This window comes from Scyliorhinus canicula, chromosome 2 (assembly GCF_902713615.1).
Source record: "Scyliorhinus canicula chromosome 2, sScyCan1.1, whole genome shotgun sequence".
Classification (NCBI taxonomy): domain Eukaryota; kingdom Metazoa; phylum Chordata; class Chondrichthyes; order Carcharhiniformes; family Scyliorhinidae; genus Scyliorhinus; species Scyliorhinus canicula.
The window spans coordinates 116,241,409-116,267,867 of record NC_052147.1 but is presented as its reverse complement, the minus strand read 5'-3'; the positions used below and the strand labels follow the sequence as shown (position 1 = coordinate 116,267,867).

General features: G+C 44.6%; 1 protein-coding gene across 1 annotated transcript; it reads left to right on the top strand.

The window, feature by feature from the left end:
• Positions 1–226: 226 nt before the first annotated feature.
• Positions 227–21,817, top strand: rdh12 (retinol dehydrogenase 12). The gene is made up of 7 exons (XM_038785634.1): positions 227–428; positions 3,841–3,959; positions 5,176–5,331; positions 9,442–9,546; positions 14,283–14,492; positions 15,830–16,019; positions 19,148–21,817. The coding sequence occupies exons 1-7, from the start codon at positions 352–354 to the stop codon at positions 19,248–19,250; spliced, it is 960 nt and encodes a 319-aa protein (XP_038641562.1). The 5' UTR covers positions 227–351; the 3' UTR covers positions 19,251–21,817.
• The last annotated feature ends 4,642 nt before the right edge of the window (positions 21,818–26,459 follow it).

Below are 26,459 nucleotides of genomic sequence, written 5' to 3'. Positions count from 1 at the left end.
GGCCTGACCCTTGGGGGGGGGGGGGGGGGGGGTAGTGAGTAACTGACGGACCGGGCCTTGGAAGGGCCAAGGCATTCTGGGGGCTGTTGTTTCAGCTCCTTCCGGCCCCAGACGCATGATCGTCTCAGGTTTCCGGCCCCAGGAAAGTGATTGACAGCCCAGCCCTCAGGTCCTTCCGGTCCCGGGAGAATGATTGACAGCTCAGGCCTCGGGTCCTTCCGGTCTCCCGGGGAGAGTGAGTGACAGCTCAGGGCTCCAACTCCTTCCGGTCCCAGGATAATGATTGACAGTTCAGGTCTCTAGCTCCTTCCTGCAGAAGATGCTGCAGCTAGAGCTGCTAGCTCAGTGAGGATGCCAGTCTTATTCACCATTATTGGGATTTGTGCATTCGCTGCTCTTCTTTTGGCAGCATTTGCCCCATATATCAGGTTAGTATCCCTTTCCCCGTAACAATTCTAAAACCTGCTTGTTGTGGAAAAATTAATGTAAATTGTATTTAATGTTGCAATCTGCTTATACTTACCAATGTTGCTCCTGGTGCTTTCCGACCCTATAAATATTATTTGTTTGGAAGTTCAGTTACGTTTTAAATTACATTAAAATAATATTTGATGCAAAAATTAATTTCACAAAATCCTACCCAAGATTGACTTATGAATAAGAAGTAATGGGGTGCTTGTAGTTTTTTAAAAGTATACATTGATATACTTTGGATAATTTTTCGCATGCATATAAATATTCAAGTAAAATTTGCTGGTGTGCTTTAACCATATATTTTTCTCTCTCCGTCTGAGCGTTTGCTGCAATGAAGTAAATCACACCAACATAACACTGCCTCAAATAAATTTATTTTGTCAAATAAGATTTGGGGGGGGGGGGGGGGGGGGGGGCGAAACGCCTATGTGTTTGAAGAACAATTGGGTTAGTAGAGGACATTACAAAGAAACACAGCCCAGAACAACGTGCAACACGACAAAGGTTGGTGTCATTGATCAGATCATAAGTTTTAGGGAGGGATTCCAGCTCTCCTCTATTTGCATTGGCTACGTGGTGTTTCAGCTGATGTTCAGTCACTGCACGTCCCTCCCACATCGGATCAAACTATTTCGACTATCCAGACACTTGGGTTGTGGAAGACTTTATATAATCCAAGTCCTGGGGGGAGGGAGGGGAGAGAAACTGCAATGGAGATTTTTGTAATAACCTGTAAAAAAAAATCCTGAAAGCCTGCTAGCAATAATAAAGTCGGATATTTTTCATATTTCAATAGTAGCAACATTTTAACTTGGCTGTCACATCCTTTTATGCAGCTAGGATGTATTTGCAATCTTGGCTTTGGTTTGGGGCAACTTTTTGAGTGCATTATTTTAATATGCAGCTTGGGAAATTCTTACTGTTTATTCTGTAACACACCTGAACAAGCTACAGTATAAATCACAGTTTGTATTGCTGTACAAACCATTCTCAAACACAATTTTTTTTAATTCATGGGATGTGGGCATCGCTGTCAAGGTTAGCATTTACTGCCTCAGCGATCTCCCTCCTGTAGCACTGCAGGGCTGTGAGACGGTGCTTGTTTCTGCAGTAGCAACCATAGAATCCCTACAGTGCAGATGAAGACTCGGCCCAATGAGTCTGTTCCGACCCTCCGAAAGAACACTCTAACCAGGCCCACTTCCCCCTACCCCCATCCCATCTAACCAGCACATCAGGACACTAAGGGGTAATTTAGCATGGCCAATCCACCTAACCTGCCCATCTTTGGATTGTGGGAGAAAACCGGAGCACACGGGGGAAATCCATGCAGACACTGGGGGAACGTGCAGACTCTTCATAGACAGTCACCCAAGGGCGGAACCGAACCCGGATCCCTGTGCTGTGAGGCAGCAGTGCTAACCACTGTGCTACCATGCCACCCCTAACCTGGGAAGAAACCTAGAAAGGACTTGATGTACAATGTTCAGAGCCACGGTCACCTTGACAACCACAGGCAATGTGATTGTTGCCTTCAAGGTTACAAGTGTGGCTGCAGAAGTTGACAAATTTCAGCCGTAACCTCTTTCGTGAGGTGCAGTAATTTCACATGTTGATCTTTGTTGACATTCAGGTAAAACCTTTCTGAGTGCCGAGAGCCCTTCTCTCCTCCCCCCCCCCCCCCCCCCCCCCCTTCCAGCAGCTTGTCCTGCTACACGTGACCTCGATTCAATCCCCCCATCATGCTCTATTCCAAGCCAGGCCATCCATTTCTGGAAGCAACTTGTTTCCAGTACAAGCTTTTTCAAAATTACTTCAACACTAGCCAGAGCACCTCTTGTAGACTATTCAAACTTTCTTAGGAAAGCTCCTAAGATATAAAGAAGTGCAATAGGAGCTACAAAATAATCCAGCACATAACCTTTAAGTAATTCATGATCCAAACATTCACTTGTGAGTACAGAACTTGCTGAAAGGAGAGCAATGTTACTGAAGCTTTACATCTTACACTCACCAGGACAAACACAAGAATGCCAAATTTCAAACATTCACAATTTATACCACAGGAGAAAACGGTGATGATTGGTTGACAAATCAACTCTCACTGGCCAAGGTGTTGTCATGGAGAAAGTCATGGGGAACTATTGTCTCTTCAAGTTTCCTGGAAATTCAAAAAAGGTACAGGACTTGAACATATTCATTTTGTTAGCAGTGACTGTGTCCCTGAGTGAGTGTATGTCGCTTCTAGCGAGTGTAAATGAACCACATTACGATCTCGACTGATTATCCTAAATTGGTTGTCAGTGGAGTTATTGCCGCACTCATGATTGTTCAGTAAGTGCTGTCAATTGCAGAATCATATTTAACAGAAGATGTTATGTTTTGTGAGTGTGGGCTGTTTGAATACGGTCTGTATGTACTCTGGCTATTATGACCAACCAGAGGAACACAATGTTTGATTCTATTGGCTAATGGAAATGCTTCCGCCAATCAGAGTCAACTTGCCATTTAGTCAGCGCCTTTTTCTCCTGTTATATGTGATTGTTTTGAAATTTGACATTTTTGTGTTTGTCCCAGTGAGTGCAAGATGTTAAGTTTCAGCAACATGTGCCTCTTTTCAGCAATATTCTACTTCATCATTCTTTTACCTGGCTCTTTGGGAGACTGATAAACATTCCCAAAAAAAAACACACTGGCATTACAGAGCCCAATTTCCCCCCATTTATCCAGTAAGAAATTCATTGTAATTTGGGAAAGTAAGGATTAAGCAGGAAAGCCAGCACAGATTTGTTAAAGGCAAATCATTCTTGACTAGCCGAATGAAGTTCTTTGGTGAAGTAATGGAGAGGACTGACAAGGGTAATGTGTGTGTGGACTTTCAACAGCCGTTTGATTAAGCACCACATAATAGACTTGTTTGCAGATTTCAGGAGGACATGTTTCATAGAATTTACAGTGCAGAAGGAGGCCATTCGGCCCATCGAGTCTGCACCGGCTCTTAGAAAAAGCACCCTACCCAAGGTCAACACCCCCACTCTATCCCCATAACCCAGTAAACCCACCCAACACTAAGGGCAATTTTGGACACTAAGGGCAATTTATCATGGCCAATCCACCTAACCTGCACATCTTTGGACTGTGGGAGGAAATCGGAGCACCCGGAGGAAACCCACACACACACAGGGAGGATGTGCAGACTCCGCACAGACAGTGACCCAAGCCGGAATCGAACCTGGGACCCTGGAGCTGTGAAGCGGGTAGACGCAGGACAGATGGGATGAAAGATGTTGAATTGACATTTCTATATTTTTAGCGACTGCACTCGAGTGAAGGAAAAATTGTCATGCTTTCCAATCTGTTTCACAGGAGATGCGCGGGTGGTGGTGTGTGTACATCCAACACAAGACTAGATGGGAAAACGGTCTTGATTACAGGGGCTAACACTGGAATTGGAAAAGAGACCGCACGGGCACTGGCCTGGAGAGGTGAGATATTTCTGGGCAATTATCTCAACAGTGATGAGAGTATTTGGATGTGACACCAAACGCGATCGCAACTGAAATTGTGTTCAACCAAAACTTGGCACGTTCAATTTCTCTCAGCGGCATTGGTCCAGCTGAGAAGCAGACACAACGACCCTGTTTCTCCCCCCTGGTAACAATCCTCAAATCCTCTGTCCTCATTCTCTGAGGAAATGTGAAGGCAAGCTGGAGATTTTTATAGGCAGAATGCTGCTGGCCCTTTTAAATTTGATGATTCATAGGGCGGCACAGTGGTTAGCATTGCTGCCTACGGCGCTGAGGACCTGGGTTCGAATCCCGGCCCTGGGTCACTGTCCGTGTTTCACCCCCACAACCCAAAGATGTGCAGGATAGGCCACGCTAAATTGCCCCTTAATTGGAAAAAATAATTGGGTACTCTAAATTTATTTATTTTTTAAAAAATTGATGATTCATTATGGTTCGAAGAGTGTTATTGTGAACGCGAAATGAAACGGTTTCCTGTTAAACATTGAATTTTGAGTTGGTTAGATTTCCTGTCTCCTGTCCCAAGACTACCTTGGCTGAATCAAGCAGGCTGAAATCACATCCTGTACGCAGCACATTCGGCTAAATTGTAAACCCTGCAGCAGTCTGAGAATGAACAACTTTAACGGTTTTGTTAAGTCTAGCTACTGAACAAATCCACAAGCCAATTCACAAGTTCATAGGAAGCTCAAGCCTTTATTAAATGAGATGAAACCAAGTTCTAATCTTACGTATGTAGAGAGGTATGTGTATGGTGCAATAGGGCATCTTCCATCAGTTTACAGAACACCTGTAGTACCTTAAACAAAGCCCCATGTATAATCTCCCATAGAGAAGTGGATAATTGGTTTATTGAAAAATCATCAGGGTGACTGGAGCTGAATTGAGATAACGATACAAATAAAACAACTGATCCCAACAATTGAACCCGTGCTGCTGGCATTGCTCTGCACCATGAACCAACCATCCAGCCAACTGAGCTAAACTGACCTATCCAGCCAAGTCACACAAAGTACAGTCAACCATCTACAGTTCACAACCAAACTCAGCCCTTACAGAAATACAGAGCAGCAGTAAACCATTCGCTCCGAATATTCGGTCAATGTATGATGGTATTTTTAATCACCAACATTGGAACTAAAACAGGAAGTAATGTCAGTGTGGTTCTTCACAGGGGCTCGGGTAATCTTGGCCTGTAGAGATTTGACAAAGGCCGAGGCGGCAGCCCAGGAGATTCGTGAAGAAACTGGAAATAAACAAATCGTTGTTCGGGAGTTGGATCTTGCCAGCAAGAAGTCTATATCCCAATTTGCTGACAATGTCCTCAAAGGTAACTCAGCAAGCAAGACAAGTAATATTTTCTTTCCCTTTGCAGCATATTTATTTATTCAGTTTAGATTCCTTAACTTAGCAAAGAAATAGTGAACGGCAGCACAGTAGCACAGTGGTTAGCACTGTTGATTCACAGCGCCAGGAACCCGGGTTCAATTCCCAGCTTGGGTCACTGTCTTGCGGAATCTGCACGTTCTCCCCATGTCTGTGTGGATTTCCTCCGGGTGGAAGGAAACGACCACAAGTCCCGAAAGACATGTTTGCTGGGTGGATTGGACATTCTGAATTCTCCCTCAGTGTATCCGAACAGGTGCCGGAGTGTGGCGACTCGGGGATTTTCACAGTAACTTCGTTGCAGTGTTAATGTAAGCCTACTTGTGACACTAATAAAGATTATTAAGTATTGATGGAACCATCAATTCACCAGACGCGTGTTTCCGATATGAATCTAGGCTTTAATCGACTTACTTCAGAGGCTGCCTGTTACCCGTTGATGAACTCTTAGTAAACTCAGGCTGACTCTGGACAAGGGTATTTATACAGCGGCACTAGGGGGAGGAGTCATGGGCGGAGCCAAGGGTGGAGCCCAGTACAAGTTCCTGAGTACTGCCAGAGCTACTCCCCCTAGTGGTAGGATAGCACTACTGCGCTTACAAAGACAGTGTGAATTATTTTATATATATATATATTACATTCACCACAAGTATCTTGTTGACAAATGAAAAATCAGAATAGGCTCAGGGATGCACAAAATAAATTGTATTTTAGTGACAGTAAAATGGCAGAAATATTGAAAGGTATTTACCAGGAAGACTACTAAGGTTCACAGCACTAGAAAAAGAAAAAAAAATAAAGATCTATAGAAAATGCAGATGGTTATAAAGATCTATAGAAAACGCAGATGGTTATTAAACAGAGTGGATAAGACCCTGGGTCGAGATGGATTACATCGATGTTTCCTCGAGGAAGTTACACTTGGAGTCCAGTGAATAGTTCTCCGTGTTATAAAAATGATGCAGAAGCGCTGGAGAGGGGGAACCAGAATGAAATTGGAACAGAGCTTTTATACCAATTAGGAAAGAATGACGGGTGGTTCTCTCTCAAAATGGGAAGACCCTGGGGTGACCTTTTAGAGATCTTGAAAATAATGAAATTGGGTTTGATAGGGTCGATGTTTTCTCCTGTGGGGAGACCAAAACCAGGAGTCATAAGTATGAGTTTGGTCGTTAATAAGTCTGGTAGGGGTGTTTCACATTCATAATGTGGCCAAGCAGGTTGATCATCAGCTTTTGAATCCTTCCGATCCGCCTAGGGGCCGGGGTTAAGAGTGGGAGTGTCTCCTGGTCAGCTATAGTGCAGAAGGTAACTGCAAATCACTGTGGTACTTTGCCAAGAATAATCATGGAGCAGAGTCCTCAGTTGCCAACACCCCTGTTCGGACATGGTGGCTGAAGAGGGGGAGAGAGAGAGTTCCAGAGAAAACGCTTCATTCAAAGAATGGTGAGACTGTGGAACTCGCTATCACTGATAGGTTGAGGCAAAGGCAGATAAACGTACGGGGACGAAAGGAATAGAAGTCTATGTTCATAGAGTGAGGTGGAGCTGGGTGGGACGGGCCTCACGATTGGGTTGAATGGCCTGTTTTTGTGCAGATGATATGCAATTTTCTGTACTTTTGTAAATGTACAGCCAATAAAACAGCATTTCCGAGATTGTCATACTCCATTTTGAAATACTAACAATGGTTGTGGTGATGGTCAGGTTATTGGTCGAGAGGTCTTTTCAGAGCTCGAGTCACTCAAGACTGCTCAATCAAATGTCTCCTACTGCCGCACAAACAGAAGGCAGATGTGTTGAATACAAGTGGATAAAGAAAGTTAAATTAAACAGCAATACATTTTGTTCAAATTTCCTGCTAAACAAACAAAGAAGAATTCAAGGCAGAAGCCTTCAGCCCAGTCCCCAAAGCACAGTGCACCCTCTTAACTCAATAGTTGCTGAATTCAGCTTGCCAACTCCAACACATTCTCGGCACTGAATTCACATTTTGTGTTGTTCAATTTTACTTAATTCGAACGATTGAATTAAAAGAAACTTCTGGAAAAAAAAAAAAAAAATTTAGGGTACCAAAATATTTTTTTCCAATTCAGGGGCAATTTAGCATGGCCAATTCACCTACGCTGCACATCTTTGGGTCGTTGGGATGAAACCCACGCAGACACGGGGAGAATGTGCAAACTCCACATGGACAGTGACCTGAGGCCGGGATCAAATCCAGGTCCTCAACGCCGTAGGCAGCAATGTTAACCACTGCGCCACCGTGCCGCACCCTGACTCCTGAAATCAAAAGGTCAGGAGTCAAGGGCTCAGATGGGATGGTCAGCAACACCCACATCGCATGAAATAACAAAATAAAGGTCGCAGCAGGAAGACCAGGGTGAGATGAATATGTGTGGGTTCATGTCCGCAAGTTTAAACTGATACCATAGTTAGATCAAAATTTAATGCTGCTCGCTTCAAATAAAAATGTAAATGCAATCCGATTCTTTGAGTTCTTTAATGTTTTTGTCTTTTTGTGGGGGTGGGGGGATTTTTACTGTGATAGTTAGGGTGTTGTACACAGTACAATGAATGAAGCAGTACTGGCTGCAATTAAATAAATCCTGAGAACCTGGACATTGTTTAACCCAACGTTTGAATCATTGGTACAATTTGACACAGCCAGGGAAAGGTAGAACACAAGACTAATAAACTGGTAATCAACTGTCTGTTCCACTAAACTCCTTGCCTTGGCAGCAGTGCTGCAGAAAGGTGGAAGGAAGATTTGGAGGAGCAAACGATTTGGCCAATATTTAAAGAGGATAAGCTCACAATTAATCTACGGAAACCATGGCCAGAATTCTCCGGTCATGGCGATTAACTTTTCCTGCTGGCAGCGCAACCCCGCCAATGGGGCTCCTGGTGGCGTGGGGGGCTTACAATGGGAAATCCCATTGACAAGCGATGGGAAGATAGAATCCCGCCGGCAGTGAACAGCACACCGCCGAGAGACACGCGGTAGGGAACCAGAGAATCCTGCCCCATATCCAGTGAACAAGTGGTGAATCTATGGAACAGGCTCTGACCTGAGAGAGGAATTGATACTGATTTGTTCAAATGCATATTAAAGAGTTAATAGGGCAGATTTTCAGAGAAAACAAGACACGAGTAGAAAATCCAGAGAGAATCGATTCTCAAGAGAGCTATTTCCTGATTTTTAAAATTTATTTTTTTCCTTGCCCCTCGTGGGTGACGTTACGAGGTTCACACCCACAAAGGACAAGAACTGCATTTTTATGGATTTCAATTAATGTTAATATTAGCCAGCTCCTCTTCTCTCCCTCCCCCCACCCCGGACATGATCGCCCCCTCATTGAATATCCAAACTTCGCCAACGTGACAGGGCAGCACGGGCATCACATTTGCTTCACAGCTCCAGGGTCTCCGGTTCGATTCCCCGCTGGGTCACTGTCTGTGTGGAGTCTGCACGTTCTCCCCGTGTCTGCGTGGGATTCCTCCGGGAGCTCCGGTTTCTTACCACAGTCCAAAGATATGCAGATAAAGTGGATTGGCCATGATAAATTGTCCTTAGTGTCCAAAAAACGTCGGGTGATGTTATGGGCATAGGGTGGAGGCATGGGCATAAGTGGGGTGCTCTTTCCAAGGGCTGGTGCAGACTCGATGGGCCGAATGGTCTCCTTCTGCACTGTAAATTCTATGATTTTATGATCAAGTTGACTAGGTTTACAACAGATGTTGAAAGACAATATTCAGTCGAGGGGATCCCTCCGGGTGATGCAAAGATGAGGTAGCCCCTTTTTTGGGTGGGGGGGGGGGGGGGGGGGGGGGACATACTCAGGTTTGCACAGTGTTATTCCAGCGTTTTCTGACTTTATTTCAGAGTTGCAGGATCTGCAGAACTTGGATCTTGTACTAGTGCCCAGGTGAAACTGGGTAGAAAGTATGTGCCCTGATAATTTGGTACCATATCAAAAAGAAAATAACCAACCCAATTGGCTGCTTCCATTTTCTGAGTAATTTTCTAATTCCCAATCCTGTTTAATGACAGAGGAAAAACTGGTCAACATTTTGATCAACAATGCCGGCGTGATGATGTGCCCCTTCACAAAGACGAGCGATGGGTTTGAGATGCACTTTGGTGTTAACCACCTGGGTAAGTCAACAACAGCTTGTAGTTATAAAACATATTTCATGTTTTACATTTCTGTGGCCCAGCTGTGCGGTGTGAAAAGCAGCTGATGCATTTGCCAACATCACAACAGCGGCTACTCGTCAAAAATAATCAATCAGCTGCGATATACTTTGGCAAATTCTGAGGAAGCAAAAAAGCACTATACAAATCAAAATTCTCACTTTCAAGTGAAATATTTGTTTTTTTATTTTGTCGGTGACTGAATCCTGCTGGGTTACTATCCCAACGGGGACATACCTCACTCATGCTAACGTGAGAGTCTAGACAGTGGTCAGCAGCAGGTTAGTTGACTGCAAGGTCATTATCAGAGCAGAATCCAGTCTTGCACTCCATGTGGAATTTTGCCCACTTCTCACCCCTCCCATCATTCAAAACACATTGAGGTCAGTTTGTGGTGTCCTCCAACATCTCTCTTGCTGGAAAACCTCGTCGCAGAGTGTGGTGAATTATAAACCTAGTAATTCACACTGTTGTATTACATGTATTGTGTCCTTGTGGGCTCTGTATACGAGCCGTCGCGCGGCTCTGCCCATAGGGGGAGATGAGGAGTTTGTACTGGGCTCCACCCGTGGCTCCACCCACGGCTCCTCCCACTAACCGGAAGTATAAAGCTCTACAGTCGTGAGCCTGCTGCCAGTTCATCTTGTCACAGGCAGGCTCTGTTGTAAGATTATTAAAACCACTGTTCACTTCCAATCACGTGTCTTGTGAATTGATGGTCACATCACAGAGAAGGCACAGAACATGGAGCATCGCATCTGCTATTTAAACATACATACCAACATGAATTAGGTAGAGTAGGCCTCAAGCCTGCTCCTCTATTTAATAAGACCATGACTGTGGCCTGAACTCCACTTTCCTATCTATGCCCTATACCCTTTGATTCACTAAACCTAGTTAGTCATCAAAGGTGGTCAATCGATACGTGATACATTATGAGGCATTAAATGGCCATTTGAATGCAATATTATTTTTGTGTGAACACTTTTGACCGCCCAACAGGTCTTTCCAATTTCCTGGTGAAGGAACTCTCCTCTCGGCCATAAGGTGGCTGCATTGAGGGTAAAGCAGGGACTAACCATACCAGTGGCATAAATCTTTGTGCACCAGCGCTTGGTGTCCATTGGATGGCAGCTCTGAGGCGAGGACCTTATCACATAACCAATGCTGGGCATGAAATATCAGCAAATCCTACTGACAACCAAATGAACAAACATAGTCATAGAACGGAACAGCACAGAAGAAAGTCATTTGGCCCATCGAGTCTCTGCAGGCCTTCCAAGACCAATTCAGCCAGTCCCACTCCCTGCCCTTAGCCCGTAACTCTGCCAGTTTTTTATCTTCAGTCTTAACGAATGGATTTTCAGTAACTGCTGTGATGTGACCAGACGTTTCTGATGGACCGTAAGAGGGGGGGACAGTGGAAACAATTTATTCATTCGAAGCATTACAATCGTACGAGCCCAAACAACTAAGAGCGAATGAGTGCCGTTTAGATTCTATAATAGACGTGGGTTAATAATCGGAAAGCAGAACGCTCCAGATGAGAGCCTGAAATAAAAACAAAAAATGCTGTAAATAGGACAGCACGGTGGCACATCGGTTAGCACTGCTGCCTCACAGCACCAGGGACCCAGGTTCAGTTCTAACCTCGGGTGACTGTGTGTGTGTGTGGGGTTTGCATTTTCTCCCCGTGTCTGCGTGGGGTTTCCTCCGGGTGCTTCGGTTTCCTCCCACAGTCCAAAAATGTGCAGGTTAGGTGGATTGGCCATGCTAAATTGTCCCTTAGTGTCCAAAGATGTGGAGGTTACGTGGATAGGGTGGGATGTGAGCCTAGGTAGGGCGCTGTTTCGGAGGGTGGGTGCAGACTCGATGAGCTGAATAGCCTCCTTCAGCAGGTCAGGGAGTCTCAGCGGAGAAAGAAAACCAAATTCATTGATGGTCTTTCATCAAAACTAGGAAAAGTTAGAGATATGATGGGTTTCGGACAAGGGGTGAGTGGAACAATAGGAAGGTATGAGATAGGGTGGAAGACAGGAAAGATTGAATGACAAAGAGGTAGTCATCAAAGGGAATAGCGATGGGGAAGATCAAGAAACAAAGAGATGTGGCAAGGGGTAGGTTGGATAATGTTGGAAATCAAACCAGGGAGAACAATTTAAGATGGTCTCCTGTTTGTTATGCTGTCTGGACCCTCTCAATTTAACTGAAGAGGATACTTTTCCCCCCAAATCTTTCCTCCTGCAAACCCCTCCCCCACCCCAAAAGCAATAGACTCTTCCTCTAAGGTATTTCACACTTGACAACTACCATTTGACACCACATCCAAACGATGCCATTCATATGCAATCACCCTGTTTAGCTATGGAGGATTTCCCACGTGAATCAGACCCATCAATCCACATGTATGCACTTTAGCTGGGGTAACAAATCAGAAGCATAAATGCTCTTGCCCGGGAACACTTGAGGCCAACTGAAGCACCCTAAAGTCACTCTGCTAAAATCAGCCTACGCTTCTTGATCCGAGGGTGAAACTTTGGACTTTCCCAGGTTAAATGGTTTTGATAAACGCATTAAGCTTATAATTCGCATTCAAATTCTAATTTGTGTAGCCCTCAGTTGCTAGACTCTATATTGTGAAATGCTCCAAGCTAACTGACTCGGGGGGGGGGGGGGGGGGGGGGGTGGTGTCATGGTGGTAATGTCACTGGAGTAGTAATCCGAGTCCCAGGTTAATACTGTGGGGACATGGGTTCAAATCCCACCCCAGCAATTGATGGAATTTGAATTCAGTGAATAAATCTGGAATAGAAATCAGTGATAGTTACCAAGAAACTATCATTGATTGTCATAAAATCCCATCTAGTTCACTGATACCCTTCAGGAAACGGAATCTGCCGTCCTTACCTGATCTGGCCTACGTGACTCTGAAATGGCCTCGCAAGCCACTCAGTGGGCCACAAATGCTGGCCTTGCCAACCACACCCCGTGAAAGAATAAAGAAGAATAAAAGAAAATTAATGGGAAATAAATTGCAATTGACAGTTTATCCAAAGGCTATTGTGAAATTCAGTCTTCCCTCATGTTTCCATTTATCCCTCTACAGCTAATCCTAAACCCAAATTCACAGATGATTCAGATAGGATTCGAGGACAAAGATATTGGCATGTTCAATGAGCTGTATGGTTTTCTGGAATTTTAAAACATTTCTTGAAATGATATTAACTGCAAGCCCTGAAACACACAGAGTGAAAATTCAGCTTGGTCAGCAGGACGTGCAATAGTCAATACGTTGCCCGTTGCACTTCTGAATTTTCTTTCCCACCTAAGTCAGCAACCACCAAAAGTAAAACATAGTTATCTTATTGGCCCGCAGGCTCACCGTGTGCAAACCGATTATAATAATCTATAATAACAATTCCGCTTTATTATTATAAAGTGTAATAATACACTAATTATAATAAGCTGCCGTTTAACTGCAAGTCTTTTGTGCATTAGGAGGAAAAACGTCCAAAGCTCAATAAAAGGTAGTTGATCGGAAACGTTAACTCTCTTTCTCCCTCTACAGACCCTTTTTGATCTGTTGAGTATTTCCAGCCTTTTCTGTTTTTATTTCAGATTTCTAGCATCTGCATTATTTTGTTTCTCTAAATCGTAAACTGGTATCACGGAATTGTTACGGTGCCAGGTCATTAGGCCTGCCGTATCTGCACCAGCTCTCCAAACGGGCATCATGGCTTAATGTAATTCCCCTGCCTTCTCCCCACACCCCTGCACATTGTTTCGATTCAAGTACCTAAGGCCTTCTTGAATGCCTCTATTGAACCTGCTTCCACCAAACTTCCAGGCAGAGCACTCCAGACCCAAACGTGTTTTCTCTCCTCGCATTTGCTTCTTTTGCCAAACACTTTTAAATCTGTGCCCTCTTGTTCTTGATCCTTTTACGAGCAGGAAAAGTTTATCCAGGAGGCATGGCAGCACAGTGGTTAGCACTGTTGCTTCACAGCTCCAGGGTCTCAGGTTCGATTCCCGGCTTACTGTCCATGCGGAGTTTGCATGTTCTCCCCGTGTCTGCGAGGGTTTCTTCCGGGTGATCCGGTTTCCTCCCACAAGTCCAAAGATGTGCAGGTTAAGTGGATTGGCTATGCTAAAATTGCCCTTAAGTTAAGTTGGGTTCGTTACAGGGATGGGCTTGAGTAGGGTGCTCCTTCCAAGAGCCGGTGCAGGCTCAATGGGTCAAATGGCCTCCTTCTGCACTGTACATTCTATGAAATATGCTCCCTATCTACTCTGTCCAGCCCCCTCTTGATCTTGAACAGCTTTCCGTCCCTCATCCTTCTCTCCAAGGAGATGAGTTATATGTGGTGATCGGAGTATTTACTGAGACTATTGACTTTGGAATAGAGCACGGTAATTGGGAGTTCTAAACGCAACACAGAATGTCCCAGGGAAGTGGAAAACTAAAGATCACAGGGTGGCACGATGGTACAGTGCTTAGCACTGCTTCCTCACGCCGCCGAGACCCGGGTCACTGTCTGTGTGGTGTTTGCACATTCTCCCCGTGACTGCATGGGTCTCACCCCCACTACCCAAAGATGTGAAGAGTAGATGGATTGGCAACGCTAAAATTGACCCTTAATTGGAAAAACAAAAAGAAAGATCACCGATGTCAAATGTTTTGTATTCTTTTCCTTCAGGTCATTTCTTGCTGACCTGCCTTCTTCTCGATCTCATTAAAAGATCAGCCCCTGCTCGCATTGTTAATGTATCGTCCTTTGCTCATGTCTTCGGTCGGATCAACTTTAAGGATCTTCAGAGTGAGAAGAGTTATGATGGGGGATTGGCTTACTGCCAAAGTAAACTAGCAAATATCCTGTTCACCCGGGAACTGACCAAGCGTCTAAAAGGTAAGATGCAAATTGTATCTCCACAATTTGGGCAAAATTTTGTGTAAAGATCATCTGTTTAAAGTCCTTTTCAGCTGGATGACACAGATTCTGGCCTTTTTTGTTCATCAGTTTATTATTCTATTTTTGATCTAAACAGATGCCAATGAGCAACTGAGGCATCTAGACCAAGAATGTTCCAATACATTATTGCTGGTGTATGGTCTCGGCCTGTGCAGTGATAGGGAGCCGACGTCTGACTTCAATATTCCTGCCTGTGAGGCGGAAAACTAACCACTATAGAGCGAACTCCTAATCACATACCACGGTGCCAGTGTGGACATGAGGGTCAGGATTTACTCTTCAAGAGGCAGGGATTTGTAAAAAGGCTATTTTAATTGGGGATTACAGTAAGCCAAATCTAAGTGAGGAATATCAAACTATTTTGCAATTCACAATTTGACAGAGGCTCCTTTTTGCATTTACTACATCAAAAACAGTCCCAGCTTCTATTGCAAAGAACTACTATACAAAACTAACTAGAATCAAAGATTGACATTGGGATATATAAAAATGGTGTTTTTGTTACTCAAAGTTTCAAAGGAACATCCCCAATTCTACCAACCAATCTGAGCGACATGTTCAATTTCAGTCCTTTTGGTGTTAATCAGCTCATTCAACCCTGTTGATTTCCCCAATGATCTCCAAATCAATGAAACACAAGGTTCTATACCTGTCCATTGGCTATTACATATTAGCCTCCTTGGTCTTTGCTCACAAATGTCCGTCTTCATGTCTAAAAGTAGCTGGATTGCATTATGACCCCTTCAATGAGCCTAAGGCCTCGTTGGCTTGTTTTCTGTCACTTGCAAAGAAGCTTTGTTTGAAAACCACTAGCTTTCAGGAGGTGGTTTTTAAACTAGGCTATAAATAATCGTTTGGTAGTACAGAACTGGAGAATTGCTGAAAAAATACATTTTGTCAAAGCTTTTTGTTTTGCACTCATCAGGAAAATCGCAAGAATACCAGTGTCAGGGGTGACAACATACTTATTCCGAATGAGAAGCTGGTGCTGATTGGTTGGTAAGTGGAGTTTGATTGGTAAAGATGTCAACATGGAGAATGCACCAATTGATGGTGACCGACAGTTAACTGCCAAGCATTGTTTGAAATGTAAACAAGCAGCTTGACTCATATTGGTCAAAGCATTGTCCTGTTGAATGAACCAGTGAATGTTGTTTGCCCTGACATTGGTATTCCTGCAATTGTCCTGGTGAGTGCAAGATGAAAAGCTTCAAAAAAATTTAATCTTACAGTAAAACTGGTTATATTTCACTTTGTTTCTTTTCTGGATATAGACACTAAAGTCACTGTAAATTCTGTCCATCCGGGCTCTGTCAAATCGGAACTAACCAGGCATTCCTTCATCATGTCCTTGGCATGGAGGGTTCTCACTTTCCTCATCAAAACACCAAAAGAGGGTGCACAGACCAGTATATATTGTGCTGTAGCTGAAGAGTTGCAAGAGATTTCTGGAAAACATTTCAGGTTTGTGAACTATCATTTTTTTTTAAATTAGGAGGCGGTGGCATAGTGGTACTGTCACTGGACCAGTAATCCAGAGACTTAGGGGAATGCTTTGAGTATCCGGGATCAAATCCCACCATAGCAGATGGTGAAATTTGAATTCAATAGAAGTCTGGAATTAAAAGTCTAATGATAACCATGAAGCCATTGTCGATGTCAGAAAAACCCATCTGGTTCACTAATGTCCTTTAGGGAAGGAAATCTGCCATCTTTACCTGGTCTGGCCTTTGTGCTCAGCAGCACCACTAAGCTGTTTCTGTTTCTGGAGGGACAGGCAACAGAATCCCAGAGGCTCCAAGGCCACAGGTAAGTAATGTAGTTGGGTGTTGTTTCACATGGAGAAGGATGAAGAGGAATCAGCAGCAAGGGGAAGGGTGTGGCTCTCATTAGGGAGGGGGCCCAATATCCAGTCCCTCAATCAGGCACCCAATATCACATGGCAATAGGCTAACCTGCAGCTGGGCTAATTCCAGTGTGGTGACGAGAACTGCACGCAATACTCCCAAATGTGGCCTAACCAAGGTATTATATACCTGCTCCATGATTTCTCAACGCCTTTACTCAATGCCCCAGCTGATGAAGGCAAGCATGCCATATGCCTTCTTAATCACCTTGGCCACCTGTGTTGCCACTTTTAGGGAACTGTGGACTTGCACACCCAAATCCCTCTGTATGTTAATGTTCCTAAGGGTTCTGCCATTTACAGTATAATTCATACCTAGAGTTGATCCTCCAAAATGCATCACCTCGCATTTGTCCAGCTTAAACTCCATCTGCCGTTTCTGTGCCCAAGTCTCCAATCTATATATCCTGTTGTGTCCTCTGACAACTCTCGGCACTGTCAGCAACTCCGCCAATCTTCGTGTCATCCGCAAACATAGTAATCAGATCACCCACATTTTCCTCCAGATCATTTATGCAAACAACAAAGGTCCCAGCACTGATCCCTGCGGAACACCACTAGTTACAGATCTCCATTCAGAAAACACCCTTCCACCGCTACTCTGTCTTCTACAACCAAACCAGTTCTGTATCCATCTAGCCCCGAATCCCATGTGATTTTAGTTTTTGTACCAGTCTGCCATGTGGGATCTTGTCAAACACATTGCTAAAGTCCATATAAACTATATCCACAGCCCTTCCCTCATCAATTTTCTTTGTCACCTCTTCAAAAAACTCAATCAAGTTGGTGAGACATGATCTTCCCCGTACAAAACTATGTTGCCTGTTGCTAGTCCATTTTCCTCCAAATGTGCATATATCCTGTCCCTCGGTATCTAAGCTTCCCCATCACTGATGTCAGGCTCACCAGCCTATCATTTGCTAGATTATCCATGCTTCCTTTTTTTTTATAAATTTAGATTACCCAATTATTTTTTCCAATTAAGGGGGTAATTTAGTGTGGCCAATCCACCTAGCCTGCACATTTTTGGGTTGTGGGGGCGAAACCCACGCAGACACGGGGACAGTGACCCAGAGCCGGGATCGAACCTGGGACCTCAGCGCCATGAGGCAGCTGTGCTAACCACTAGGCCACCATGCTGCCTGCATGCTTCCTTTCTTAAACAAGAGAACAACATTGGCTAGTCTCCAGTTATCTGGAACCTTGCCTGTGGTCAAGAAGGATGCTAAAATATCGGTTAAGGCCCCAGTTATTTCTCCCCTTGCTCCTTTGATAGATCCCATCTGGCCCAGGGGACTGTCTACCTTAATGCAAATTAGATACTCAACACTTCCTTCTTTGGTATATTGATGTTCTCAAGAGCTTTCACACACCTATCCCTGACCTCAACATTATATACTTGCATCTGTAGGTCCCTCTAGTGGCTACTCTAGTCATTTCATAAGCCCTTGCAGTTCTTATAGTTATGATAATACCACACCCTCCATTGTCCTTGAGTGGTCCCAATCTTCCTCTTGCTCCTAATATATGCATAAAAAGCCTTGGGATTCTCCTTGATCATGTTTGCCAAAGACATTTTATGGCCCTTTTTAGCCCTCCTAATTCCACGTTTAAGTTCCAGTTTTTAGATGCCTAGACCTAGCCTTCCTTTTTCCTTTTCACTGTGCTTACATTTTTTTTCCTTGTAATCGATGGTTTCCGAATCCTGCCATTTCTATCCTTCATTTTGCAGGGACATGCCAACATGGTAACACATGTGGCTAGTACTGTGGCTTCACAGCGCCAGGGTCCCAGGTTTGAATCCCTGCTGGGTCACTGTCTGTGCGGAGTCTGCACGTTCTCCCCGTGTCTGCGTGGGTTTCCTCCGGGTGCTCCGGTTTCCTCCCACAGTCCAAAAACGTGCAGGTTAGGTGGATTGGTCATGCTAAATTGCCCCTAGTGTCCAATAATGTTAGGAGGGGTTATTGGGTTATGGGGATAGGGTGGAAGCGAGGGCTTAAGTGGGTCGGTGCAGACTCGATGGGCTGAATGGCCTCCCTCTGCACTATGTTTTATGTATCCATGTCCTGCACTTCAATCAACTGGCCTTTAAAAGCCTTCCACGTGTCAGACATGGATTTTCCCCGGGGAGGGAGGAAAGAGTTAAAATCATCCACCACAACTACCCTGCTTTTTTCACACCTTTTTAGTGCACTCCCAACCTTGTGATTTCACCCCCCTTATTCCTGAGCTCCACCCTTAATGCCTCACTACATAATCCCTCCAAGATCGACCATGAACTTAAAATCTGGTATTGGGGGGGAAAGTGGCAGGGTTCAAGTATGCCTCAGTAAATGCTCTTCCCGACTACAAACTCACCACCAGCGAGAGCACAAGATTCTGGACCATTACTGAGACTAGCTTTCAATTCCAGATTTTTTAATTTAATTGGATTTAAATTCCACCAGCTACCGTGGTCGGATTTGAACCCATGTCCCCGAAGCATTTGGAACTCTGTCTTACTAGTTCAGTGACATTGCCACCATGCCTCTCCCTTTTTGTTGATCAGCTGTAACTAATAAAATTAAATGTGACATACTTGGAAGAAGAAAATTGTGACCCCCTTATACTTTAGGTAATGAGAGATGAAGTGAACCCCACTTTGAGGTTTCCATTTTCAGTGAGATATGTTTGGTTTTCTTCACAGTGACTGCAGCCCTGCATTTGTCGCACCTCAGGGTAGAAACGATGTAACAGCCAGGAAGTTATGGGATGTCAGCTGCAAACTTTTGAAAATTCGATGGGATTGAGAATTACCCGAAAGATGAAAATGTTTGGAAACCAAGAACAAGGAAGAGGCAGACTGAATACTGATTTATTTATTTAACAGCTGCTGCACAAAAAGCTACTACAATCCAGAACATGCAACTTCTTGATTATGAAGTTGATGTTACTGAACATGGTCACTGCATCGATCCAATCAGCAAACTATAATGTGTGTAGTCTGCAATAGCCACCCTTCCCCACCAGGTACCATGCTGCAACAGCCATTACATTTTAAATAGAATTTTGGCTGTTTGAGAAGGCACAGTGTAAGGTTTTGAACCAATTGCCAAAATCTCAACACATGCTAATGCATCATCAAAGTTACGATAGCACTGACTGCTGCAATGCAACTTTACTGCAAATTGTTCACATGCCAAAGCACTCCTTTAATGACTAGCATTGTTTCATGCTTTAGAAACTTTGTTCAGGGTTTTTTTATGGTGACCAGGAGTAAACATTGCACCAATGTGTTGAAGTGAGGAAACTAAAATAAATAGTGAAACAAATTGCTGTGACTGACATACATTTGAGCAGTCTTACAAGCAAAGAACATTACAGCACAGGAACAGGCCATTTGGCCCTCCAAGCCTGCGTCAATCCAGATTCCTTGTTGAGACCTGCTACTTATAGAATTTACAGTGCAGTAGGAGGCCATTCGGTCCATTGAGTCTGCACCAGCCCTTGGAAAGAGCACCCCACCCAAGCCCACACCCCCACCCTGTCCCCGTAACCGGACTTAAGTGACATTAGTGAACCAGATGGGGTTTCACAACAATCCACAATGTCATCATGAGACTTTTAATTCAAGACTTTTATTCAATTTCAATATCTAGACAGATTCAATCCCAAATCCCCAGAGCATTAACCTAAATCTCTGGATTACTGCCTATCCCACATATTCTTGGCAGTTTCTGAAAACATTTTGGTGGAATAAAGAATTTAGTCTTTACAATATAATTACCTAATACACCAAGTCACTAATGATAATCAATGTTCACTACTAAATAATCATTGAATTAATTATTGTTATTGCTATGAAATCAATATAGTTAATATAGAAAAGGTACAGAAGGCGAAATGGCTGCAGGAAGTCACATGTCAGAAGTATAAAAGGGCTTCCTTATTTCTAGTGAATACATTATGAAAATAACAATTTAAAAACTAAATGTGATCACACATGTGTACTTACAGCTTCCTACATTACAACAGTGAATATGTTTCAAAAGTACGCCATTTGCTTTAAAACACTTTACTTGTTGCCCAAAATGATCTGTATCACTCCATTCCCTGCCCATTCATTTGTCTGTCAAGATACTTGAAATTATTGCCACCTATCAAAGGGCTGGGAGTTATCCCCAGTCTTCCGGCCATGATTTATCCTTCAATTAACATCACAAAACAGATTATCTAGTCATTGCTGTTTATGAGAGCTTGCTGTGCACAAATTGGCTGCACATTTCCTACACCAGTGACCAGACTGCCGAAGTACTTCACTGGCACTATTGGACGTCTGGTGGCCGTGAAAAGTGCAACGTAAGTGCACGTATTTCTTTTGAAAACCTATCGTTCTTACAGGTTTTAGGTCATTGGCCCTAATATATCATTGACTCATTTATGTTACTCTTGTGAAGCACGTTGGAACATTTTATAACTTTGTAAGCGCTATACAAATACAGGTATATTGATTGTGGTGAATCCTCTGCAAGACTATGAACCTAGATATTCTAAAGCTGCAAATCTAAATTCAGCGGAATTAATACTGCATCTGAAGCAGTGCATTTCAGATATAAACTACAAGTTATAAATTTGACAATATTTAGTCATAAAAATTGAGATTCAAAATTCCAAAAGTAGTCACTTTTGCATAAGGTTGTAATTTTGATCGACCTTTACTAGTTTAGCAAAAACTGATGAAGTCAACAAGTTGGATGTCAGATTCAAAACATTCACAATAACTATTAAACGATTATCTGGAGATTTTCTTAAAATGAAAGCCCAGTTTACAGTAGTCCAGTTTGAGAAACCTTCGCAAAAGTATTCCTCTGTATTTGGCATTTAAGGTGAATCTCACAGTAAAGGTGAGTTTAGTAACTGTAGTTTAAAGTGCTTTCGAGAGTGCAACTCTGCAGCCAATCTTAGAGCTTAATACTTTACAGTAAAATAAAAATATGCAGTTTGTTTGAATAGAATATCACAGAATCCCAATACCATTTGGCCCATCGAGTCTGCACTGACACTTGGAAAGAGCACCCTACCTAGGCCAACCCCCCCCCCCCCCCCGCACACACACACATCTTTGAACACGAAGGGGCAATTTTAACAGGGCCACTAACCTGCAAACTTTGGACTGAGAGAGGTAACCCATGCAGTCACGGGGCGAACGTACAAACTCACCCAAGGCCTGAATTGAACCCGGGTCTTTGGCACCATGTTACATTAAACAAATCAATGATAAACTTCGTTGCATAGACTTTCACATTGTGGAGCCCTCACAATGCAATCATTGTACGTCTGCTATGCCTCAATTTAAAATTAAAACCTATCTAACCTCTGAAATATTCATCTCCCTTATTTTTTTAAAACAATTTTTATTGGAATTTTTTACAGAAAATATAAAAATGTAACAAGTAATAATATACAACGAACTGCCCCCTAACACCCACAAATCCCCCCAAACCGTAATATCACATGTGTCACACTCCCCCCACCCCCCCCCCAACAAGAAAACTTAACCATAAATTTAAATTAAATAAATCAAATTTAAATAAAATAAACAAACATAGTCATTGTCCCCCCCCCCCAGGTTGCTGCTGCTACTGTCCCAGTACCCTATCGTTGAGCCAGAAAGTCGAGGAAAGGTTGCCACCGCTTAAACAACCCTTGCACCGATCCTCTCAGGGCGAATTTAACCTTCTCAAGCTTAATGAAGCCCGCCATGTCATTGATCCAGGTCTCCACACTTGGGGGCCTTGCATCCTTCCATTGTAGCAAAATCCTTCGCCGGGCTACTAGGGACGCAAAGGCCAGCAAACCGGCCTCTTTCGCCTCCTGCACTCCCGACTCTACCCCAACCCCAAAGATCGCGAGTCCCCATCCTGGCTTGACCCTGGATCCCACCACCCTTGACACCGTCCTCGCCACCCCCTTCCAGAACTCCTCCAGTGCCGGGCATGCCCAGAACATATGGGCATGGTTCGCTGGACTCCCGAGTACCTGACACACCTATCTTCACCCCCAAAGAACCTACTCATCCTCGACCCAGTCATGTGGGCCCTATGCAGCACGTTGGATTGAATGAGGCTAAGCCGCGCACACGAGGAGGAAGAATTTACCCTCTCCAGGGCATCAGCCCATGTCCCGTCTTCGATCTGTTCCCCCAGTTCCCCCTCCCACTTCGTTTTCAGCTCCTCTACTGACGCCTCTTCCACCTCCTGCATAACCTTGTAGATATCGGATATCTTGCCCTCCCCGACCCAGAACCCCGAAAGCACCCTGTCACTCACCCCCTTGAGGGAGCGCAGGGAACCCCTCCACCTGCCGTCTAGCAAATGCCTTTACCTGCAGATATCTAAACATGTTTCCCGGAGGGAGCCCAAATTTCTCCTCCAACTCCCCCAGGCTCGCAAACCTTCCGTCGATAAACAGGTCCCTCAGCTGTCTAATGCCCGCTCTGTACCATCCCTGAAATCCCCCATCCATGTTCACCGGGACGAACCTATGGTTCACCCTTAACAGAGCCTCCATCGAGCCCCCCACTTCTCCCCTATGTCGCCTCCACTGACCCCAAATCTTGAGGGTAGCCGCCGCCACCGGACACGTGGTATACCTCATGGGAGGGAGCGGCAACGGCGCCGTTACCAGGGCCCCCAGGCTTGTATCCCCACAGGACGCTCTCTCCATCCGTTTCCATGCTGCCCCCTCCCCCTCCATCACCCACTTACGCACCATCGACACGTTGGCCGCCCAGTAGTACCCCGAGAGTTGGGCAACGCCAGCCCCCCCATCTCTACCCCGCTCCAAGAAGACCCTCTTCACCCTCGGGGTGCCATGCGCCCAAACAAATCCCATGATGCTGCTGGTCACCCTTTTAAAAAAGGCCCTAGGGATAAAGATTGGCAAGCACTGGAAGAGGAATAAGAACCTCGGGAGAACCATCATTTTGACGGATTGCACTCTGCCCGCCAGCGATAGCGGCACCATGTCCCACCTTTTAAATTCCTCCTCCATCTGTTTCACTAGTCTGGTGAAGTTAAGCTTATGGAGAGCCCCCTAACTCCTGGCCACCTGCACCCCTAGGTACCTGAGACTCTTCACTGCCCTCCTGAAAGGGAGCCTCCCAATTCCCTCCTCTTGCTCTACCGGGTGCACTACAAATACCTCGCTCTTTCCTAAATTTAGCTTATATCCCGAAAAGCCCCCAAATTCCGCTAACAGCTCCATCACCCCCGGCATTCCCCCCTCTGGGTCCGCCACATATAACAGCAGGTCGTCCGCATACAGCGATACCCGGTGCTCCTCCCCACCCCGCACCAGACCCCTCCATTTCCCTGACTCCCTCAACGCCATGGCCAGCGGTTCAATCGCCAGTGCAAAGAGCAGGGGGGACAGGGGACACCCCTGCCTGGTCCCACGATAGAGCCTAAAGTACTCCGATCTCCTTCCATTTGTGACTACACTCGCCATCGGAGCCGCGTAAAGCAGCCTCACCCATTTGATGAATCCCTCCCCAAATCCAAACCTCTCCAGCACCTCCCACAGGTACCCCCACTCAACTCTATCAAACGCTTTCTCTGCGTCCAGCGCCACCACTATCTCCGCCTCCCCTTCCACTGCCGGCATCATGATAACATTGAGCAGTCTCCGCACATTCGTGTTGAGCTGCCGTCCCTTGACAAATCCTGTCTGATCTTCATGAATTACCTCTGGTACACAATCCTCTATCCTGGTAGCCAGGATCTTCGCCAGTAACTTAGCGTCTACATTAAGGAGCGAGATAGGCCTATATGATCCGCACTGCAAGGGGTCCTTATCCCATTTTAGGATCAAAGAGATCAGTGCCCGCGACATCATCGGGGGCAAAGCCCCCCCCCCCCCCCCCTCCCATGCCTCATTGAAAGTTCGCATCAACAGGGGACCCACCAGGTCCGCATATTTTTTGTAAAATTCCGCCGGGAACCCGTCCGGCCCCGGGGCCTTACCCGAGTGCATTTGTCCGATCCCCCTGACTAGCTCCTCCAACTCTATCGGCGCCCCCAGCCCCTCTACCAGCCTCTCATGAACCCTTGGGAAACATAGCCTGTTCATGAAACTCTCCAACCCCTCTCTCCCCCTCGGAGGTTCCAACCGGTACAATCCCTCGTAAAAGTCCCTAAAGACCCCGTTTACTTCTGTCCCCTTCTGCACTACATTTCCACCCCCATCCTTCACTCCACCAATTCATCTCCCTTTTAAATAGCACTCTGCAGCTACAACTTTAATGTGGAAGTCAGTTTATTTTGGATTGCTTGGGCAAGAGCTGCGATACAATTTGATCTTCCAACAATTATGGTAGCCCTATTTATTAAAACCATGTAGACAAAAGCAAATAGAGACTGTTGTCCAGATTTTAAAACTAGACTCCTGTATGGACAAAGCACGAAATAGACTATTTCAGCAACAGTATAAATGTCATATAAATGTACATAAGTGCACTATCTCAATCCTTACACAGCTCAATTGAACCTTTACCTTCGAGTTACACACCTGCCATTTTTGGCACTAAAAACATAATCCATGAAGGTTCCTCACATCAAAAATGTTCAACATGTTAGTTCTCAAAATGTCTAAATTGTGACGGACTCAATTTTCTACAGTGGGAGCAAAGCTAACCAGTCAGCTGTTTCCACATAGAATCAGTGAAGTCAGTGCCACTAAAAGAACTCTTTTTGTAGTTAGGAAGGAAATTAGAGGCCAGTAGGAAATGCGAAAAGTATATTTTTGTTTAATCTGCTCAGCAATGAAATCCTAGTAATTTTTCACATTTTATTTTCTGTTATTTCTAAATAAACACAACTTTTAAAATAAATTTAGAGTTCTCAATTCATTTTTTTTTCCCAATTAAGGGGCAATTTACCGTGGCCAATCCACCTAGGGAAGCACAGTAGCACAAGTGGATAGCATTGTGGTTTCACAGCGCCAGGGTCCCAGGTTCGATTCCCTGCTGGGTCACTGTCTGTGCGAAGTCTGCACATTCTCCCCGTGTCTGCGTGGGTTTCATCAGGGTGCTCCAGTTTCCTCCCACAGTCCAAAGACATGCAGGTTAGGTGGACTGACCATGATAAATTGCCCTTAGTGACCAAAAAGGTTAGGAGGGGTTATTGGATTATGGGGATAGGGTGGAAGTGGGTCGGTGCAGACTCGATGGACCGAATGGCCTCCTTCTGTATGTTCTATGTCTACGTCTAATCTGCACATCTTTGGGTTGTGGGGGTGAAACACACGCAGACACGGGGAGAATGTGCAACTCCAGACGGACAGTGACCTAGGGCCAGGATTCGAACCCGGGTCCTCAGCACCGCAGTCCCAGTGCTAACCACTGCAGTCCCAGTGCTAACCACTGCGCCACGTGCTGCCCAATAAACACAATTAAATGTCCTTCAAATACTACAGTTCTAGAAACACTGCAAAGAATGGAGCATTGTCCAGGACTTTCCGGCCTCACCATAACAGGTTCCCCCGCGGAGGACATGGCGAACCATTTAAATATCCTGGAACTTCGGCGGAACCAGAAAATTCCGGCCTTCGTCTTCACTTGCATGCTTTCAGCAGTAAATTCATTAAGAAGCAAAGTCAGCTGAAACTGCAGTGGAACCTGGTGATCAGGCGCGCGTCAATAATTTAATCATTACAGATCTAAAACAGGAAACTATATTTTCATAAAAATAATATAACCTTGTAATAATAACAACATTTCTGCCAGATCAATTCAACTCAATTTCAATGTATACTTAATAACTCAATGTCAGAAGTAACTACATTCCCAAAACTATTAAAATTAATTGAGTGAATTAGTTTCCAAAGAGCTTTATGAATAAGCGGAGTTAAACCTCATGACCAAGGATACAAATAGTATGACTGTGTCAAGCTTCCCCCATACACACAGAATTGTTTAATCATATGCATTTAGTTTAATTTATTTCTAACCTAAAAATCTC

Coding starts and splice junctions, on each gene's coding strand:
- rdh12 (XM_038785634.1), top strand. CDS start 352: ATGCCAGTCTTATTCACCATTATTGGGATTTGTGCATTCGCTGCTCTT. Junction 429..3,840: donor GCATTTGCCCCATATATCAG/GTTAGTATCCCT, acceptor TCTGTTTCACAG/GAGATGCGCGGGTGGTGGTG. Junction 3,960..5,175: donor ACGGGCACTGGCCTGGAGAG/GTGAGATATTTC, acceptor GGTTCTTCACAG/GGGCTCGGGTAATCTTGGCC.